Genomic DNA, 13383 nt, shown 5'->3' on the forward strand with positions numbered 1-13383 from the left:
AAGGGCTTTGGATTTGCTCTGTGTAACCGTTGGAGGGCTTGGGGACAGAGGAATGACATGATCTAGCTTTTTTTTTCCCTTGCCACATATTCAAAGGCTTGTTAGCTATGAGACATGAAAGAAGCCAAGAAACCTGTTCCTATAAATTCTGTGAATTCTTTGCTGTCTGTCTTTAGCCATTCTAACACAAACCTTGCATGAGTTTTGCTCTGTGACTTACATTTTTAGTTTGCATTGGCTGTCCTGTTGAGAACAGTCTGAAGGTGGGTAGGAGTAGAAGCAGAGAGATTAAGAGGCCATTACAATATTCCAGATGACGAATGACAGTGGCTTGGACAGGCTTAGAAGTGATGGAAGAGTGAGAAATAGTTCTGCATATATTTTGAAGGCATGGCCTGCATGAATTACTGAATTGAATGCTGGTTACTGGTGACTCCATGGTTATTGATCTGAGCAACTAGCATAGTCTTTTAGAAATGGAGTGGCTTGAAAGGAACAGGTTTAGGGAGAGGGATTAATAGTTTTGTTTTGGATCTGTTAAGTTAAAGATGTCAATTAGACATCAAAGAGGAAATGCCAAACAGGCAGTTGGAATAGGAGTCTGGAGTTCTGGAATTCAGCTAAAGATGTAAATTTGGAAGTTTTCAGAACAGGATGAGACAATCTAGGGAATAATCTATCTAAGAATGAGTCTGAGAATCAAGCTTTTGAAGTACTTCATCAATTGACAAATACTCAATATTTAATATTGTTGAATACTTAAATTATACCAGGAGCTTGCCTCTCCATTGGCTCATGTAGGTGGCACAACTCTGCTATATTTTATAGAGATTGAAAAAGAGATTTGGACCTAAGTCCTCCATAAGTCGACACCCTCAGTTGATATAGGGCGTAGAACTCAGGACACTCTGTTGAAGAGCACAAGACTATTGCCACTACATCAGGAAACAATTAAGAAGAATATTCATGTACATTAGTGCAGCTGTGATCTTCAACTTACTTAGTCTAAGCCTTTCACCTACACTTTCATTTGGGTGGGTGGGGTCATTCATTCTGACCCACATCTGGTCCCAGGCAGAAATGATTGCTCCTTAATATTCGAGTCCAGTCATTCTCAAATTTTAGAGAACATAAGAATCATTTGAATGTATGTTAAAAATAGATTCTAGCCTGCCTTTATCCAGCTTCTATTGCCCTTATCCACAATCATACTTTTTCCTACACAAATCTATTCATTTAGTCAAGTGTGATGTCACTGCTCAGAAATCAGGGTGTTTTTTGTGTCACAATTGCCTAAATACTCAGCAATTTCAATCTTTATTATGACATTTATCTGCCAAAGAAATTCTAACTCATTTGGGTAAATGAAATCAGCATCTAGTTGGTCGGGTCATTTTAAGTTTGTGGACTGGGCCATCTGACAGGGAAAAAACATTGTAATTTTAGTCAGTTGACAATTCTTAACCAGGTATCATTTCATGAATACCCATAGGCCAGAAAGGTGGGCCATCATACATTGCTCTCCTATTGTGTTTTCACGTAAAGCACTCATATGCCTTAAAAGGGAGTCTGCATCTCACCCTACTTGACATTCACCTGGGTAAAGAGACCCTGTGCATATATTAGTGGAGGACTGTCGTGGTTTGGTGAATAATAAATCTAAAATGTTCTACCCTGGATCAAGTACTTCCACCACTAGGTACTTCTGGAGCCAGCTGTAATCATAGCACCTTCCCTGTACCCAGCTGTGGCAAGTTCTACTGGTCCCCATCAGGGCAGAACATGACCTGATGTTAGGGATAGGGGATTTACTTTCAATTTTTTTTTAATAGTGCCATGTGGGTATTCACAATTGACAAATTCATACTCTGTCCCTAACCCCTAGAGGTTTTCAGGAATGCATGTCAACACCTTGACAGAAACTGTCTCCCAACATGGGACAATGCTCAATAACTTGTTAACATCCACCATCTCTTGAACTTTCCTACTGGATTTAGCAGCTGAACGACCAGGCTGGAGTTTACGACGAGGGTGTGGCTATGGAATATTTTCTTTGCATGTTTAAGAGATAAGTGAATAAGTATACCACTCCTAGCACCTTTACCACGTTTGACCACCTAAACTGTCTCCTGGGTTTGAATCGTTTGACTAAAAAAATATTAAATTGGAACTTCTATAATGCTGTTTACTGCTACCTTTTTTTGTGGATTCCCTCATGTACCAGAAACTATGTGTTGTATAACAGAAAATTTTTCTACTTCAGGAATATTTTTCAGAAATATGTGTAAAATATAGAAGCTCATGATTCCTTGACCTTCAAAAACCAAAAAGCTCTCTAACCCATGTGATTTATCTGATGTCAGACAAAGTCTCTGGTGAATGATGTTTGCTACAACTGAATGGTTTTTCACATATCTTAAGAATAGGTTGCTAGGGCGGGGTATGGTAGCTCACATCTGTAATCCCAGCACTTTGAGAGGCCAAAGGAGAATTGCTTGAGGCCAGGGGTTCAAGTCTATTCTAGGCAACACAGTAAGACCCGTCTCTATTAAAAAATTTTAAAGTTAGCCAGGTGTGGTGACATGTGCCTGTAGTCCTAACTACTCAGGAGGCTGGGGTGCAAAGAGCCTTTGAACCTAGGAAGTTGAGGTTGCAGTAAGCCATGATCACACCACGGCACTCCAGTCTGAGTGACAGAGTGAGACCTGTCACTTAAAAAAAAAAAAAAAGATTTTGTTTCCAATGTGGAGTAATGACTTGTTACTGAAGGGTTTTCCACATTCATTTCTTTCACAACCAAGCTATTTCCAATGAGGCAGAGAACTTGGAAGGAGGCTCTGCTGGATAACTAGCCTGGAGCTGAGCCAAAAAGAAAGCTAGATTTAAAAGCTGGCCCTGAGTGAAGAATTTTCAACCAGCTCAGCAAAATGTGAAGCTGCTTCTCTACTGTTATATAAATTTACAACTAACCTTCTAGCTTCAGATGTAAAGGGACAGTTTTAGCAGCACCTACTTGGAATATAAAGAGATACAAGGAAAATCCATTTTCCCGATTTATGGACAAATTAAGGACTGGAAAGCCCTCATCATTTACTAATGAGGAAAATAACAAATGTATTTGAAGGCAATGCAAAGCCTCAGCAACTTGAGGTAGTAAAAGAACATATGAAAAAAATTTCAAGAAATATGAAATTTAAAAAGGGAAACAAAATAAACTACCTCTGGTAATCCTGAAAGGAAAAAAAAAATGGAAAGGAAACCAAAGTGTAAAACATTATACAGTTGGCCCTCTGTATTCATGGGTTCTGCATCCACATATTCCGAGGATATGGAGGGCCGAGTGTAAGGGAGCATCAGAGGGCTTTGGTATCTGAGGAGGGGGGCATCCTGGAACCAATTCCCTGTGGATACTGAGGAATGACTATATATGGAAAAGGAGGTCTAACTACATATACAAAACAGAGGAAAATAATCTTACAGGATACTAAGTATAACCTTATGCCAATGTTTGACAGACTAGTAAATACGATTTCCAGATACGTATTAGAAAAATTTACACAGAAGTAGAAAACCTTTAGAACATAACCATTGAAAAAAACTGAAAGGATGCTAAAATAAGTACCTAAACCCTGCCACATCCAAACACCAGGAAAAAATTTATCTATCTATCTATCTAAATGTGTCATTTCTAGCTAGCCTTCAAGGAATAACTGCTATATTACACACACTTCCAGGGTAATAAAAGAAAAAAAATTCCAAATTCATTTTGCACAGCCAGCAAAACTTGGCAAACTCAATCTACTTCTGAATTAAAAAAAAAAAAAGATTTATCCCAGGAATACAAGGAAATTTCAATTATTTGGGAACTTTTTGATTTTTTATAACTTGATAGAACTTAGCAACCATTCCTAAAAAAAAACTTTAATATTTACTATAGTGTATATGTGTCAAGCACTGTTTTAAGTAGTGCATATTGACTAATTTAATCCTTGCAACCCTATGAAGTAGCTCCACTTTATAGATGGAAGAGCTGAGACACAGAAAGCTAGGTGATTTTCCCACAGTCATACACCTAACAAAGTGGTAGACATGCAGATTTTTTTCAAAGACATGGTCTCACTCTATTGCCTAGACTGGATTGCAGTGGTGTGATAACTCATTGGAGCCACAACCTCCAGGCTTAGGCAATCCTCCTTCCTCAGCCTCCTGAGTAGCTAGGACTAAAGGCATGCACCAATACACCCAACTACTATTTTATTTATTTATTTAGGGACAAGGTCTTGACATGTCTCCTAGGCTGGTCTTAAACTCCTGAACCGAAAAAGTGATCCTCCTGCTTTCACCTCCCAAAGCACTGGGATTACAGGTGTGACCCACCACATCTGACTGGACCCAGAATTTCTGGGAACAAAACATGTGCTTTTGTTGTTGTTGTTATTATTTTTTTTGGTGAAGTCTCACTCTTTTCCCCCAGGCTAGAGTGCAATGGCGCAATCTTGACTCACGGCAGTCTCCTGCTCCCAGGTTCAAGCAGTTCTCCTGTCTCAGCCTCCCAAGTAGCTGGGATTACAAGTGCTTGCCACTGCACCCAGTCAGTTTTTGTATTTTTAGTAGAGATGGGATTTTGCCATGTTGGCCAAGCTGGTCTCGATCTCCTGACCTCAATAATCCACCCGCAGCCTCCTGAAGTGCTGGGATTACAGGCATGTGCCACTGTGCCCAACCCAAATCTGTGCTCTTAATCACTATATTACCCTACTTCTTCTAGAAATATGATTAGAAGGAAATGGCCTAAATGCAACAGAATATTTATTGGTATCCAACAATGAATGCAAATGAAAATGTGAAATACTAAAAACATCCCTCCTGAGATTTAAGATATAGATGACCCTGCTATCCATACTACTGAACATTTTTGGAAGTTCTTGCTAATACACAACATAAGTGACATAAGAATGAAAATAAGGCTGGGTCACATGTGTAATCTCAACACTACTGTAGGCCAAGACAGGGGGATTGTTTGAGCCCAGGAGTTCAAGACCAGCCTTGGCAACATGGTGAAAACCCATCTCTACAAAAAATACAAAAAATTAGCTGGGCATGGTGGCATGCGCCTATAGTCCTGGCTACTCAGGAAGCTGAAGTGGGAGTATCACCTGATCCTGGAAAGTTGAGGCTGCAGTAAGCTGTGGTCGCATCACTGTACTCCAGCCTGGGCAAGAAATTGAGACCCTGTCTCCCAGAAAAAAAAAAAAAAAAGAAAATTAAAACCTAAAGGAGCCATTAACTTATTATATACCTAGAAAATGAAACTGAAAAACAACTAAAACTAAAAATAATTCAGCGACATAACAATTTGGATTTTAATTTTTTTTTAAGTTTATACTAGCAATAACCAATATAATTTGAGGTATGGCTTTCAAATGCAGCCAGTTTTCCTCTATCCAAAAGCCTGAGGCTTTTAAGGATGTCAAGGGAGTCAATGTTTAACAAAAACTACACCAGACTGGTGTAGTATTCCCATTTACTCTTTTTTCCCTACTATTCCCACCTTAGTTATGAAGAGTGCAGGTTCCCAACATCTAGAGGGTTAGTGTGGTAGGCGAAAAGCAGAGAAGAACCAGAAGGTAAAACTTCAGCACGTAATGGGCAGGATCTGTATATAGAAGACTTAACCAGAAACGTCCAACTCAGGGTGGAGAGCTGGACCCATGTGCTCACATAGGGTTGGGCTTGTCCATGGGATCTGGGAGCTTCCAAATTAAAACAATGAAAAGTCTCATTGGCATATCTTCCAAAAGGAAAACAGAAACACATACCACATATATAGTTGAAAACAAATTTAAAATATATATTCATGAGTGGCAAATTTTCAGTTGTGTCCTGAGTTCAATAATGTTTTCTGGACTCTTATTATTCTTTCTAAACTTGCCTGAGATGTCTCCCTTAGAATCACATCTAATCTTATTTTCTTACGCCTCAATTCTACCCTTTCTTCTATGTCAAGACATGCACCACACCTCACAAAATCTCCCCTCCAGATTACATAACTGACGTGGCTCCTCTAGCCTCTCCCCCAACTTGGTCACACTGCAGATCCTGTCAACCTGTTAAGATAAGTTTAGGGGATGGAAAAAGAAGTGGTGAACACCAGAGGCAAAGGTTCCCTAGATCTGGGCCATATTGCAAGGGTGGAAGGGAAAAGTTGTTAAAGCTCATGGACTGACCTGTGATGGCAGAAAGAGAGAAAATCTGCTGAGATTTATTTTCTTATGTCTTTGGGGAACAAAAGATGGTTCAGAAGACAATTATGATAATTAGAAGTACAGCTCTCAGCTTTAAATTAAGATGGCAGTTGTAGGTAGATAGGACTACTTAATAAGGAAAACAGACTATTGTGAATCTATTGTCTTGCCACAAGCCTCGCCATAGTGAATTCCAAATATCAGGGAATGCTGCCAGCTGGATTTTCAATCATCTGTACCACTGCTATGAAAGTCAAGTCCAGGTATCCCCAAACTACGGCCCGCGGGCCGCCCTGAGGCCATTTATCCGGCCCCCCGCCGCACTTCAGGAAGGGGCACCTCTTTCATTGGTGGTCAGTGAGAGGAGCACAGTATGTGGCGGCCCTCCAACGGTCTGAGGGAGAGTGAACTGGCCCCCTGTGTAAAAAGTTTAGGGATGCCTGGTTAAGTCCTCTGTGCAGTAAATTTCGACACAGTTCTTAATCTGTTAATTTAGGACGCAGAGTACAGTCAGCAAGTTCAGAACTAGAATTAGCATGGAGGGCAAAGTCCGTATCAGTGGGATATGACTGCCCAACTAAATACCTAGATATACACACATTCTCACAAACACACACACACACACACACACGTCTCTCTCCTTCATATACATACAAACATACACACACACACACACACACATGCACAAAACCATTTGCATTTTGAGGCTAAAGTAACAGTAGTAAGACTTCCAGGAGTACATGCAAAAGATATGAATGAGATCTCTGTATATGATATTCTATGATGAGATGGACTTCCATCTTTCAAAGCATTTAGTCCTGGCCAGGCACGGTGGCTCATGCCTGTAATCCCAGTGCTTTGGGAGGCCAAAAAGGGAGGATCATGAGGTCAAGAGATCAAGACCATCCTGGCCAAAATGGTGAAACCCCATCTCTACTAAAAATACAAAAATTAGCTGAGCGTGGTGGGGCACACCTGTAGTACCAGCTATTTGGGAGACTTAGGCAAGAGAATCACCTGAACCTGGGAGGTGGAGGTTGCAGTGAGCCAAGACTATACCCCTGCACTCCAACCCGGGCAACAAAGTGAGACTCCATCTCAAAAACAAACAAACAAAAAAAGAGGCATCTAGTCCAGCTGGGAAGGGGAGAAAGATTGTGCATACTTTAAGGATAACTCAGTATGAGAGTTGAGATTTTAAAAATTATTTATTTAACAACTGAGTGTACAAAATACTATCTATATTGGAAAGAAATACATACCTGACCTCAAAGAGCCTACAACAAGTTATTATAAAAGTATACAGACACACAAAATTTACAAGGCAATTTAACAACAGTTACATATTGTAGCACCAGTAAATTCAAAGCATTGAGGTCAAATCAAGAGAAGTTGAAGAAAAACAAAGAAGCATTTAAAGAAGAAAGTACTTAAGAGATGAGATGGATTTCAAAAATTGTGAGAGACAAAGATTAGAGAACAGAAGAAAATGTTTCCTAGATAAGGAATGAAAGCAATGAAAGGCTATAGATTAATGTTTAAAGAGTAGATGGGGAGGGCCACAGCCAAGAGGCAGGAAGGCATGAATCAGCCTTGTTGAATGACTTTGTATAAATGGTGAAATGGAGGAGGTAGGATAGAATATAGAAGATATTATCTCTCTCTTTGAAAAGCATGGAGTCTGATTTTGAGATGCATAACTAAGAAATGAAATAGATTTAAAAAGTTAAAATTTTAAAATAAAGAAAAAAAAGGAAACCCACAATTAAATGACATGTGTAGTCCTTATCTTCCTAACAGTGGGTAAGAACTGGAATAAGTTACTCCTACTCTCCTACCTTAGTGATCCAAGGATAAGCAAGTAGGGAGTCACTGTGACTACTGGCTCCAGGAAACCAATGTAAGCATCCTTCTTATAAAGAAAGCTTAACTCTAAGGTCCTTGCTCTCCGTCTCAGAGAACCATACCTTAAGAAACTGACCAACCCAGACCTGAGGGCTTCTCTCCAGTATGAGTTCGCTGGTGGTGATTAAAAGTGGAACGCTGACTAAAGGCCTTCCCACACTCACTACATTCGTAAGGTTTCTCTCCGGTGTGAACTCTCTGGTGCACAATAAGCTGTGAGCTGTCACTAAAAGCTTTCCCACAATCATTGCATTTATAAGGTTTTTCCCCAGTATGGGTTCTCTGATGTACCATAAGGCTGGAGCTATAACTGAATAACTTCCCACACTCATTACATTCATAAGGTTTCTCACCAGTGTGAATTCTCTGGTGTATAATAAGGTGTGAGTTTTGATTGAAGGATTTTCCACACTCATTGCATTTATAGGGCTTTTCACCTGTGTGAAGTCTCTGGTGCCGAATAAGACATTTACTCAGACCGAATGCCTTACCACACTCACTACATTCAAAAGGCTTTTCTCCAGTATGAATTCGCTCATGCTCAACAAGTTGAGAGTTCTGATTGAAGGCTTTCCCACATTCACTACATTTGTATGGCTTTTCTCCAGTGTGGAGGCTCTGATGTCGAATAAGACATTTACTCCGACTGAAGGCTTTACCACATTCATTACACTCATAAGGCTTCTCTCCAGTGTGGGTTCTCTGATGGTCAATGAGATTTCTATTGGAACAGAACGCTCTCCCACACTCATTACATTTGTAAGGTTTCTTACCAGTGTGCAGGACCTGATGTCGAACAAGACTTTTACTTCGAATGAATGCCTCTCCACACTCATTGCATTCATAAGGTTTCTCCCCAGTATGGATTCTCTGGTGGTCAATGAGTCGGGAACTCTGAGTAAAGGCTTTTGCACATTCATTACATTTATAGGGTTTCTCCCCATTATGGAGTCTTTGGTGTTGAACGAGATGGGAGCTGTGCCTATAGGCCTTTCCACACTCGCTGCATTCATAAGGTTTTTCCCCCGTGTGGGTTCTGAGATGAACAATGAGCTGAGAGGTTTGCCTGAAGGTCTTTCCACACTCGTTACACTCGTAGGGTTTCTCTCCAGTGTGGATTCTCTGATGGCCAATAAGGTGAGAGCTCCGATTGAAAGCTTTGCCACATTCATCACATTGATAGGATTTCTGTCCCTTTAAAATGTCTTCATTTTCAGCAGGACTGGAGGACAGACGTGGATGTTCCCCAACTTCCTTATATTTGTTGAATCTGTCCTTTGTGAATTTTTTCTTATCCTCATCTGTTATTTCCAAGAAATCATTTTCTAGTCTGCTCCCTTCTTCATCTGAGGTTTGTCCTTCTAACTCCTTGAAAGTATCTTCACAAACATTTCCAGTCTCTGTTCCCCCAGGAACCACCCCAAAGAGTTCCCCAGATGTCCTATTAGATGACTCTGATCCTTTAAAAATTTTCTGCTTTGGAGTCAACTCTGAACTCTCCAGCTTGTTCTCACCTGCTGCCAAAAGAAAGAAGGCAACAACTTTTACTCATTTCTTGTTCTGTTTAAGAAAGAGAATCATTAACAGCTTATGCAACTGAAAAAAAGTCACATTATGGTTAAGAAATGAGACAACACATTGAGAGCAAGAGCAAATGAGAAATATTAATAGCTCAATTTTTTTCCCTAGGGATAGGAAGGGGAAGATGGTCAGTGGAGATAGGTGTAGAAAGAGACTGAGCCTATGAGAACAGAAATGTCAACAGCATCTTAACAAAAGAAAAATAATAAAGAAGAAAATAAAATTTAAAAAAGAAAAAAGAGACTGAGTCAGCAGAATCAAGTCAGAAAGGCCATTGGAAAGCAAAAAACTGGATTGCAAAGCATGCTGTGATCTTACAGAAGTCACTCTCGTGCTATGTCTCCTTAGCAAAGTCATGAACGCGTAAGTTCCCTTCCAACCATAACTGCATGGTTCCATTGTTCTCAGAAAAGATGTTGGGAGAGAGGAGGCTAGAAAATACTTCAAGTCAAATGTAATAAAGAGACAGGGAAAAAATGATAGTGAGTTGACAGGAAATTTACATTATGGAGGTATGATAAGAAAAGTGTACAAAAAGAACAGATCTTTTATGTCAGGACAGTAACAAGACTGCCCTAAATTCATCAATCACAGGATCTGCCCTGCCAAGAAGCCCTTTCAGGAAACTGCTCTGCCGCAGCGTTTGCAGAGAGGGATGCTTAGACTGCTATACTTTGTGCCAAGTGACCCTGAACATCCCATGATAAGCTACAGGTGATTGGACCAGCACCAAGTACTAGACCCAAGGGCAGCTTATCTGTAGGTTGGTCTTTAGCCTCTGCTGTGGCCTGGGTCAAAGCTCCACCCAAGTGAGATGATGGGTAATGGCCATAGTAAAGGGAATCCGTCTCTAAGGAAATTTGGAACTGGAGGTAAGGCAAAATTAAGGCAATTATGAGTAGCAATGGAATCTGAAGTGATGAATGGAGAGAAGCCAAGCAATTAGGAGACACAGCAAGCAACAAGTGTAAGAGAACAGAAAGTATAATTAGGAAAGAGCTATGAAAAGAACAAAAGATTCACATTGAAGAAAATGGGCAGCAGGAGGAGGACAAGCAGAGAGAAAACAGATACACTGTGAGCAGCTGCATTACATTCACACTGGAACACAAGCATCAACATCCATTTGCTTTTGCTGCTCAGGCTCCCAGGGTCAAGGCTCTGCTTCCCACAGTCTGGTCTAGCTGATCAGTTTCTTCTGGGTTCCCATTCCTTTAAGCCAAGGCCCACAGTTCCTTACTTTAATAATAACTTGAGTGGCTCTCTATTCCTTACAACTAAGAAGCCCTATCAAAACCATACTATGTCAATTCATAATGAGGTGAAGAGAATGCTGATCACTGTTGAATCTCAGTGATGAATGCAGAAAGGGTCCCTACATTATTCATCTTAGTTTACATTTAGAAATTTTCATAGTAAAAAGTTTAAAAAGACAGGAAATATAGCAGAGAGAATGTGCAGCATGCAGACTCTAAGTGACTAGGAAACAGAATCCTTACCCAAGGAGGCCATGCTGTGGTCATTTTCCAGCATCATGTTCCAGTGCATTGCTCTCTGGCTGAGCGCAGGACATTTCTGTTTCTTCTGAGTATAGTCTACAGACAGGTCCTCAAACACCACAGAATCCTGGAATGACAAGCTCGGATCGCTCAGGAACATTCACAGCCTGAAGGGCAGAGTCATCAGGGGTACAGAGGACACAGGGTATGGGCTCTTTATGGGCAAAAGTGTGGGAGAGAGGAGCTGAGATGATACCTCAAAAAGGGCAAGTCCAGGGCAAGACAGAATCCATTACCTTCAGGGAAGCAATTAGGCAGGAGAGACACGGGAACAGTTTTAGATGGGGCAGAGTCCTGGTGGTGAGACCTCTAGCTATTCCTGGACCAGAGTCTTTGGGACGTGGTAAAAACAGAAAGAAACAAGCTCACCTGGGGCCTGACCATCCGAAGTACAGTTGCCTCTGCTTGGTCTCCTGAGTTTCCCACTTGAGGAAGGGTAGGAACTGGAGAAGCAGGTTGAGCTGAGGGAGGAAAAAAAGCTATGAGTGGGACAAGCCCTGCTTCCGGCTCCTGTAAGATCTATGTTCCCAGTAAGAACCCAGGCACCTCACACACACTGACTCTTACCAACTTCCATAACAAGGCCTTATCCCAAGTGTGCTGTGAATTTGCCCTGGAGGGCATAGTACAGGGTCCCAGGTCAAGCTGAGAACTGCGTGTTCCTCCAAGTCCCCACTCTCTTCAACCTTTTTCAAGGAAGCTATTCTGGCCACACTCTCTCCCATGGCTTCTCTAGCACCAGCCAGCCCTGATTTTCCCCTCACAGTTCTGGTTCCTCATGCCCTGGTTCCTCTTCCTGCTCCTGCACTTTCATTATCGACACTCCTTGCAACTCAGGCCCCTGTGCTTCCTTGTTCTTTCCGTCAGCAATCTCACCAACTCTCATCACTTTAACGGTGCTCTCACAGTTCTTACTTCTCTCCTAGACCCCTACCACACGCTTCCTGCTGTCTATGGGATGTTTCACTTGGGTGTCCTGCAACACCTTAAGTTCAGTATCTAGAATGGATGAATGTTCTAGGCTGAGGTGGGAGGCTAGCTTGAGGCTAGGAGTTTAAGACCAGCATGGGAATCATAAGGAGACCTTTTTTACTCCCTTCCTTCCATCCCTTTCTTCTTTCCTTTCCTCCCCTCTCCCTTCCCCTTCCCCTTTTTTCTCTTTCTTTTTCTCTTTCTTTTCTTTCTCTTTCAAAATTTTTTTCGTCTTCTCTTTTTTTCTCTCTCTCTTCTCTTTTTTCTCTCTCTTTCTTCCTCCCTTTCTCTCTTTCTCTCTTTCTGAGACAGAGTCTCACTCTGCTGGAGTACAGTGGCATGATCTTGGCTCACTGGAACGTCTGTCTCCCAGACTCAAGCAATTCTCCTGCCTCAGCCTCTGGAGTTGCTGGGATTACAAGCACCTGCTAAGTAGAGACGGGGTTTCACCATGTTGGCCAGGTTAGTCTGGAACTCCTGAACTCAAGTGATCTACCTGACTCCACCTCCCAAAGTGCTGGGATTACAAGTATGTAAGCCACTGCTCCCAGCAAAAAAACCCATTTCTATAAAAAGTTTTTGTTTTGTTTTGTTTTTCAAAAAAGAGCTGGTCATTGTGTCATGGCTATAGTTCTAGGAGGCCATGTTGGGAGGATTTCTTGAGCCCAGGAGTTCAAGGGTACAGTAAGCTATTATGATTGTGCCATTGCAGTCCAGCCTGGGTGACAGAGTAAGATCCTAGCTCTCCAAAACAAATAAATAAATAATATGAAATAAATTTAAAAAATGTTCTTATCACCTTTCTTTCGGACTTCTCAATTTCCCTCAATGATTCCATCATTGGCCAAAACACTGTAATTCCCCTTGCCTCTCCTTTCAAACTCAAGTCCCATGGTTCTATGCTTCCATGATAACATTTTTTACATTTATCCTTGCCCATTCCTTTCTTTGCACTTCAGGCATTAATCACCTCAATCTATTCTACTGCAGTAGCCTTTAACTAAGGCTCCTTCCCATTCAATCCACAATGCTCATCTGTGCCAGAGTAATCCTCCTGACATAGTATTTCTAACACATTATCCTTGGCTCCCAATATCTTCCTGCTCAAGCTCAAGGTCCTG

General features: G+C 41.2%; 1 protein-coding gene across 2 annotated transcripts in view; it reads right to left on the minus strand.

Moving 5' to 3' along the window:
• ZNF660 (zinc finger protein 660) overlaps positions 1-13383 on the minus strand; it is a 39004-nt gene that overhangs the window by 14645 nt on the left and 10976 nt on the right. Inside the window, exons 4-6 of one of the 2 annotated variants that reach the window (XM_003926227.3) lie at positions 11660-11751; positions 11231-11357; positions 8288-9667 (exon numbers count right to left, since the gene is read on the minus strand). In XM_003926227.3, the coding sequence (XP_003926276.2) occupies positions 8288-9667; positions 11231-11357; positions 11660-11751 (1599 nt within the window). Of the gene's footprint in view, positions 1-8119; positions 9668-11230; positions 11358-11659; positions 11752-13383 lie in introns of those variants that run through there. The other variant, XM_074404009.1, reaches the window with a different exon arrangement.

Source organism: Saimiri boliviensis, chromosome 8 (assembly GCF_048565385.1).
Source record: "Saimiri boliviensis isolate mSaiBol1 chromosome 8, mSaiBol1.pri, whole genome shotgun sequence".
NCBI classification, from domain to species: domain Eukaryota; kingdom Metazoa; phylum Chordata; class Mammalia; order Primates; family Cebidae; genus Saimiri; species Saimiri boliviensis.